The sequence below is a fragment of the Osmerus mordax genome, chromosome 20, assembly GCF_038355195.1.
Source record: "Osmerus mordax isolate fOsmMor3 chromosome 20, fOsmMor3.pri, whole genome shotgun sequence".
NCBI classification, from domain to species: domain Eukaryota; kingdom Metazoa; phylum Chordata; class Actinopteri; order Osmeriformes; family Osmeridae; genus Osmerus; species Osmerus mordax.
In genome coordinates, this window is record NC_090069.1 from 11,119,082 (window position 1) to 11,127,763 (window position 8,682).

The 8,682-nt window shown below is 42.5% G+C and overlaps 1 protein-coding gene across 1 annotated transcript; it reads right to left on the reverse strand.

Annotated features, from left to right (window-relative positions):
* Positions 1 to 1,718: 1,718 nt before the first annotated feature.
* Positions 1,719 to 6,842, reverse strand: trim32 (tripartite motif containing 32). The gene is made up of 2 exons (XM_067258347.1): positions 6,782 to 6,842; positions 1,719 to 4,665 (listed from the first exon to the last, which is right to left on the reverse strand). Exon 2 carries the CDS (start codon positions 4,646 to 4,648, stop codon positions 2,603 to 2,605), a length of 2,046 nt encoding a protein of 681 aa, XP_067114448.1. The 5' UTR covers positions 4,649 to 4,665; positions 6,782 to 6,842; the 3' UTR covers positions 1,719 to 2,602.
* Between the last annotated feature and the right edge of the window lie 1,840 nt (positions 6,843 to 8,682).

Here is an 8,682-nt window from a genome sequence, read left to right on the forward strand (position 1 = left end):
TTTAGAATGATGGTATTTTGGTGAAATGGTAGCTAATGTGTTAGAAGTAGCCTAGTTGGAGAGCTCACTGTCTGCTGTCTCTGGTGTCCATTTTTACTGTTACAGCTCAGGGGAACATTTCATTTATATGCATCTGTATGTTTCACTCGTTGAACAAATAAATTCTAATTCTATATGGTTTTGTTCGGCTTGACATAGCATCCATTATCTGGGTCGGAGGTAGGCACGAGGCAGCGAGGGGCGGAGCTTCAGCTCCTTCAGGCGACACGCCCCCCCAGTCTCAAGCAGAGAAGACTGCTGATTTTTTCACGATTTCAAACCCTAATTTAGCATACTTGTCGGTGTTATTTTTTCATTCGAATTTGGATGGGTAGTTAATAACACATTATTCTATGGTGTGGCGAACTTAAAACTTGTTTCCAGGTCCACTTTACAGGATCTTTAAGGAGTCGTTTTTAACCCCTCCCCGATTGCAAGAGGCTACTATCGCCGGTCGTTTCATGCAGCCGCAGTCCATGTCGAACGCACCTATTGTCCCCACGGATCTCCGGCAATGAGCGAGCGCCAACCAACCCTGCTCCAGGTCGGAATCCGGACGTAGGCCACAAACGGATGAGCTAGCAACAGGCTAATTCAGTCCACAAACAGATGAGCTAGCGACAGGTTAAAGGCCAATTTATACTTCTGCGTTTTTACGGAGACAGGGAACGCCCTCTCCGTGCCCTCTCCGAGCCTCTCGGAGAGCTCTACGTGCACCTCCTGATTTTCCTGACTATGCGTCCGTCTGTCATTTTACGGATACCCCTTGGCTGTGATTGGTCCGTATTACGGCCGAATTATACTTCTTAATACGGACCAATCACAGCCAAGGGGTATCCGTAAAATGACGGATGGACAGACGGACGGATAGTAACAAATGAATTCCCACAAAAAATCGTTGATGTTACACTACTAATCAGTAAAGTTACAATTGTCCAACAATTTTCCGTGTCTCTATCTCTCAACTGTTTTCGTCTCTCTTTTTTCCACTCCACTGTGTACTGATCTCCTTCACTCTGTTTGTAGTCCCTCCCCTTAACGAATTACACAGGTAAACCCTGATTGACAACTAGGGTGACCAAATAAACATATCCAATGAATAATACGTTAGGAACTATATATCTTATTTATTACTGATGAACATTTATTTATATTATAAAACTATGAACTACAATTTTATATTAAATAATTTTATATTTACGTAATATAATACAGTTTAATGTGACTGTTTTTTTTTTTTTAAGTAAACAGAACCTGTATATTCTAAGGCTTACCACCCAGGCTACTGTTACAGATGTGGTCTTCAAGCTCTGTCAGAGGCATACCGGCCAATGTTCACTCCCACCGGGAGTCGAACCTGCCACCTCTCGACTTCCAAGCGCAACCACTACCAACTACACCAACGAAAAGCTAGCAATTTGTTGACACGGGTGGCCTGTTACATACTTGATTGAGTTTCACCACACACCGGCTACACTACACCAACATAGCATAATATTAGCCTCCTGGTTGCTGAGGGTTAGAGAGACCACACCACACTGTATCATTGCCTGTTGCCGTTAAGTTTATACATTTAAGCCCGCTACCCTAATATGTGATTTATGTTCAGAGGAAGACAGGAGATGAAATCTGTACCAAAGTTATGGCAAGCAGAACATATTTAAAGGTGTTTTACTACATAAAAGAACAAAAACAATTCTTTATTTACTGGTTACCATAAGTTTCTAGTTTCCTTTTTGCTCCTTGAAGCAGTTCAAAGCCTTGGTATTAAGTAGATTTTCTGTAAACGTAACTTTTTGGACTGATGCTGGTTGATAAAGTAAATATGTTAATAAAAGTCTGTCATGGACCAAGTTAGTTTTGCAGTATAAGTTGCCATAGTAACTGAGCTTGAACTAAATTTAACTGGCTTTATGGAACCAAATCATTTGCAAAACTGCAAATGAGTCAGACTAACTGACATAAGCCATTGCAAAAATGTTTTAAAAATCTTGTATGGTAAACTTGCTTAATGAACAGGCCTTAGGTCCAATTTCCCCTCACTTTGTTAACACTAGTTTGATTCTGATAAAACGTTCTGTTACATACATAACTTTTATGGGAGTGGATGTTGGAAGATGTTGCAATTTAAGTCAGAGATCAAAAATCAGCTTCTTTCCTTAGCAGTAGATGCTGAATTCCAGTAAATATTCATTTTGGTGCAATTGTTTACAGTTATAATTGTGGTCCCCTGTGGAAAAACACAGTACAGCCGTTAATATATATACCTAGGCTACATTTTCACATGTTGATTACCATTTTTAAGTAACAATGCAGGAAGTGTTATATTGCTGTTATCCATAGTCAACAGGCGCAAGCTCAGTTTCAGTGTCCTCCCCTTTCAGTCCAACTGACACAGGTGATCAGTGACCAAAATACACATGCTTTTAATTTTATGACCCGTTAACAATGATTCGGAGTGGAGTTCCTGATATGATGACAGTGACATATAAACAGGTAATTCACTTTACATGCATTCATCTCTCTCTCACAAACACATACACTTGTGGATTGGTCTCAGCCCCTAACATGCCGAGGAGTGTTGCCTCTGTAAATACGTATAGACTTTCACACAGTGATCCCAGCAGTCTAACACTAGCAGCTGTCCTTTCTGGGTGATGGCCACCCCCACGGGGCAGGTCAAGCCCTCCTGAATAAGGATGTTGAAGCCACCCTCTTTTGGGAATTGTAGGATCTCTTTCCTACCGCTGTCTGTGACCAGTAGGTCCCCATTGATGTCAACACACATGCCTGTGATACATCGGAAGTCCTCTGTCTCTGAGAAAAAGTGGCTAAGCTGCTTGCCAAGCTGCCCATCCATGCCCACTGAGCCTATGGAGAAGCCACCCTCCAGGTGATGCTCATTGTGGCGGTTCTCAATATTCAGGCCCAGGCCTTGGGTAAAGTACACAGTGCCTGCTGCGTCGCAAGTCACAAACTTGGGCCGTACAGCTGAACAGAGGCGGTTGTAGTTGACCACGCCCACGTTGCGGTCCACCGCCAGGCACCACAACTTGCCACCTTCCACGTCAGACACAACAAACTGGCCCGATGGCATGGCAGCAATGCCCCATGGCTTGATGAGCTGGTTCTTGTGGCATGCCACGCAGTGACCATCTGTGGTATACACCTTGACAGAGTTATCGTAGTTGTCAGTGACGCCAATTAAACCTTGGGCAGTGATGGCAATAGACAGGGGGATGAGGTTAGGCAGGTCAGCGCCCAAAAAGCTGAGGACAAAATTGTCAATGCTACTGGGGTTGCGTCGGATCTCCCTCTGGAAGCCCTTGCGATTGAAAATCTGTATGCGGTAATTGCCGCGGTCAGCCACCAGGACCTCACCCTGTGGCGTAACACAGATGCTGACAGGCAGGTTAAACATTCCTGGTAGGTTGCCTTTGCAGCCCATTTTCTTCACAAACTGGCAAAGCTGGGCTGGGGTACCTGGCCCACTCCCTACAGGCAATGCCTCCCCACCATCCATAGACTTGGACTTGAAACTACCGGGCGAGGCGCAGACAGCCTCCTCTATAGCAGTTATCATGTTTATGTCTCTGTAGAGATCCAGAGGAAGCTCAGACATCCCTGTAGCTCCTTCTGTTACCATGATGCCACCCACCGCTCCATCTCCGAGCTCAAAGCTACTGTCCTCATCAGTGTTGACAGTGCACGGTTTGGTGGTGAGCTGGCCTACCTCTAGAGCTTTGGTATGCTCCGTCTTCTCCAGCTTGGGTTCCTGGAGCTTGAGGAGAACATTCAGGCTGCTTCCCAGATCCAGCTCTTCTTCATCATTGCCCCCTCCGTCCTCCGCCAGCAAGGCAATGTCACTCTGCTTCACTCGCATTGTCAGGTAGTCAGAGCGGGACACCACTTGCACCTCAGCGATGTTCAGCAGGTAGGTCTGCTCCTCCAAGATTTGTCCATTCAACTTCTCCACTTCTGCTATGGATGAGGAAAAGGCTCGGCGCGAACGCCCCAGTTCCTCCTGGAGACGCAATTCAGCCTTGGTATAGTCCTGCTGTACTGACAAGTACTTGAAAGTAAGTGACTTGGCCACAGTGTTGATGAATGTCTTTTTCTTCTGTATGTGGCCCATGGCTTCGCGGAGAGCAGCAAGCTTTCCACCCAGCTCTTTTCGCAGCTGCTCGGCAGCTGCTTTGATTGGCTGGACGGAGTGGCCCTGCTGCTGGTGACCCTCCCCTTTACAAAGGTCACAGAGCACCGTGCCACAGTCGCAGCAGTAGTGGCGGGGGAGGCGGTTATGGCAGGTCTTGCACATCAGGGCAACGGCGGTTTTGGAAGAACTGGTGCAGTCCAAGATCTTTAGTACAGTGAGATTGTCCGCCAGCTGGGAGATGCTGCTCATACGGGACACTTTGCTGCAAAAGGGACAGCGGACACCATTAATGGTGCTGGCCAGCAGCTTCTCCAGGCACTGTCGGCAGATGGTGTGACCACACTGCAGCAACTTGGGCCTCATCTTATCCTGGTTGTAGGTCTCCAGGCAGATGGGGCACTCCAGAACCTCCCTCATGACATCTGGGTCCAGAGATGGACACATGACCGCCATCGTGCTGATCACCACTTCTGGGAAGACAAGAGAGACGTTAATGAATATAATGTTAGTTATGCTCAGTCTACATAAGCAGCTTTTTAGAAAGTCCATTAGAAAGGCCACAATGCACTGTTGCTGGTAATGTAAATATATCCAAAGCGCAAACATATACCTGTACTGTAGGGCTGTCCCCACTCAGTCGACTAGTCGATTTTCTGGTCGATATGCTCTTGGTTGACTAAGATTTTTTATTCGAGCTGCCGTATGGCGGTGTGAGATCTGATTCCCGCTTGTGTCATCATTGCTTAATTAACGAAATATTCTACAGAAATTGTAGATTACATTACTTAAGACAAATAAGGCAACTCTAAAAATATAAAAGAAAGAAAAGGTGTTACTGTTTTCCATTTCGTTATTCTGTGCTTTGTTTTGGTTTGGTATTTTGCACACGGCACGAGCACAATTGGCTGCCGAACTACAAACTCTGCCATAGCCTACTTTGTCGGTGTTATTAGTCAAAATGGCAAAGAAATCTGGTATGGCAGCATTTCATTAAAGTACATTTACATTTACAAAGTACCGGGTGACTCGAAAAACGTTGAATGCAAACTCTGCCAAAAGTTTATTTTTCATAGTTCAACGTCGAATATGATGTAGCCTACCACCAGAAAAACGTAAGTTGGCCTAGCCCTACTTCGCTCATGCTAACGCACTGGGTTGAAAAATGTATATGCCTATTATAAGAATCACATCCAAATCGAATGACATTATCTTCTCCGGCCAAGACAACAAAATGTTTCTCTGTTGCACCTTTCCCCACTCAGCTTATACATAAGTTCACATGCTGCAAGTTTTCAGGCAGTGATAAGCACGCTCTGATGATTTGCATGTTAAACTAACATTATTTGTAATTTGTAGTACATTGTAAGAGATACTAAATACCATCGACATTCGGTTACAACAGGACTGGTGATACGAGTCTTATTATTAGTAGGCTATTAGCGGCTGAATCTGCAATGTCCAGCAGCCATTGAGTTAGATCGGGAAAATGTTTGTACGTTTTTTTTTTTTTTTTTTTTAAAGCGTTTCAAATTTCGATTAGTCGATTTTCAGACGTTTTAGTCGAGTCTTGGTCGACCAAAGAAAATCTTAGTCGGGGACAGCCCTACTGTACTGTAAAATACACATCTGCTGTAGCCTAACTGTTATTTTTAATTTTTTTACTTTTCGTGCTAATGTGACACGTTCATGAAGTTGCCACAATTGTCACTCAGGCAACACCATTTTAACCGTCTTTCAATAGACTTTGCGAAATAGCTGGGCTAACATGCTACCTCTTTTTACAGTGACAGCTGTCCTAGTGTTAGACATATCAAAGTCACTTGATAAGGCCTCACCAATCTTTAAAGGCAGGGTAGGCAAGTTGGGCGAAACTAGCTATTAACTTATTTTTTACACGATTCAAACCAAAATATCCCACCTCCTCCCTTCAAAGCCACTTCCACAAAACTACAGTAACGAGCATTGAGTGGAGGGGCAGAGTGCACGCAGGTAGGTAGGTAGACAAACAGGTAGTCCATCCAATCAATAGTCAGGGTACCCCTTAATGATTGGTCGTGTTTATTACAGTATTGCGAAGCCCACAGATGTCGGAATGATTTCATATTACAGTAAAACCTTAAGATGTATTGGTTGCTATCAAGACGTGAAGTTACTTTTGGAAAATATGACAAAAAGTGTTTCTAAACAACATTGCCTACCCTGCCTTTAAGCTAGTCTAAGAAATAAGCTGCTGAGCCACCCCAGGTTTTATATCCGGTCACCGCTGCGCTGATGGTGGCTAGATAAATAATACAGTATTGTAGTTGCCAACAAACCAAAAAGTACAAACGCATGCCGTAGCTAATTGTTAATTTCTCATTGGTAAGCTCTTACCGTGCGTGTGCAGCACTAGCTGTTGTTTACTGTTGGTTAGCTTGTGAAGTAGCATGATAGCGAGCTAACAAGGCTAATTACGGTTGGCATCCGATGAGGTGCAATGCAGTAGAACTAAATCGTTGACTTATACCTTTTGACACTAAAATACATTTGCTCGATATCATACGTTTACATGTAAAAGTATTCTTTACACGCCACATTAAATCTTACCCTTGATTCAATGTCAGATCTTTCGAGGCAGCTGTACGGGTGCTTGATGTGGAGCTGTTACTGTACTGCGGATGCTGACGCAGCGCTAACAAATTCATATTCCCCACCCATCATTGGTTACTTTGCAAGCAAGTTGTCAAGTAGTCAAGTCCTTGAACCAAAACGTAGCCTAATGAGTCTTTCCATTGATCTTTGTATTTACAAAAAAGCCTAACCGTCTGTTCTACATTTAACTACTTTTAACTCCAAATAATTACAATAATTATGTGCCGGAGATAGAAGATTTGTCACACGAGACACATACTAGCTGCTGTAAAAATATTTAACACAGGCTGTCACCCATCCATATGCACAAACACAACAATAGCCTACCTACAGTCCCTTACAAAAAAGAAGTATACTTCAAGTTTATTTTGTAAGTATACTTAGTATAAAAAGTATACTATTATCATGTTACTTAAAGTATACTAGCAGTGTACTCATTTATATACTATTTTTGTACTAAGTAAACTGAATTGGCCCACTTTTTAGGTCACTTAGTACACTTTAAAGAACACTTATAGTGTATTTCAAGGTTTACTTTTGAATACTGTAAAGTAACCTGTGTAGTGCACTTTCAGTTCATAAAGTATACTTCCTAAAGAGCCCCAAAGTATACTTTGCAATACTTTTAAGTGCACTTTAAATTAATGTAAGTACTTCAAGAAGTAATATTACGATATTACATTTAATTATTACTTACTAATAAATTATAATGTTTTGGAGCCCCTCAAACGCCTCAGATTATAAATCACTTAGCAAGAATGGGAGCCCTTATGATATTACACTGCGGTGCCTTAGCTGAAAGAAGCTATTCACTACGCAAGCGTTGACGTTTGAAGAATCCAGCTCTTTTTATAAAACAGTAATTTAACTCATGCTTACAATGGTAAACCACCACAACAATGACCACGCAACAAAACACTACATTCTAAGCAGACACATTTGAAAACGAAATTCATGAAGTTACATTTGTATTTCGAACAAACGGCAAACTGATCAGCAAATTTTAACACTATTTACCGCATGGCATCATGGGAATTGATCAGCCAATGAGCCACGCTATCTTCATTTTTACACGTCGTTATTTCGTTCTTCAGTCAGTTTGACAGTATAACCTTCAAATGCATAATGCAACCCTTCTGTCTGCTTCTTTCTCAAGTAGCTTTTTCTTTTTTTCCATTGATACTCCAATTGATAATTATTAGTATAATATTATAGGGCTTCAGAATGTTTTGGCAGTAATTAAGGTTACAGCTTCAGTACCAAAAAAGATTCAATGTGCAGTGCATAATAGATTTTCATAGACATGAATAATTAGAATGAGATGGATCTAAAAAATGTAACCTGTAATGTACTTTCCGACTTGCCGACAAAATCATACAAATTTACATACGGTTCCCATAGACACTACCCGAATATACACAGCAAATATGAGATCCGACTTGAAAATCGCCAGTAACATGTTTGTGAATTTGTGACGAATCTGGTGATAGAGGCAGACTGATAGGTGCACCCACAGCTGGGGAACCAGTTAAATTGGGAACCAGTTGGGACGTAACACCGGACTTGGTGAAATGGTTCGCGCAAATGTGTCGAGGGTTCGTTATGAACCTTTGGGTTATGTGACCCGAAGGCAGCACAAGGGTTAAATAGCGAAAACACCTTGACTGTAGGCATGTAAACTAGTTTAGTTTGCTAACGCAAGAGCATGGGTAGAATGTGCGATGATTTAGCCTAGTTTAATTGGCAATGGGGCTAACGTTATTCCATGTTCCTGACTGTGTTTCATTCAAATAAATAACCTGTGTTGTCATGTAACGTCACTGTGTCCAATACCGTCCGGTTTATAGCTAACATTC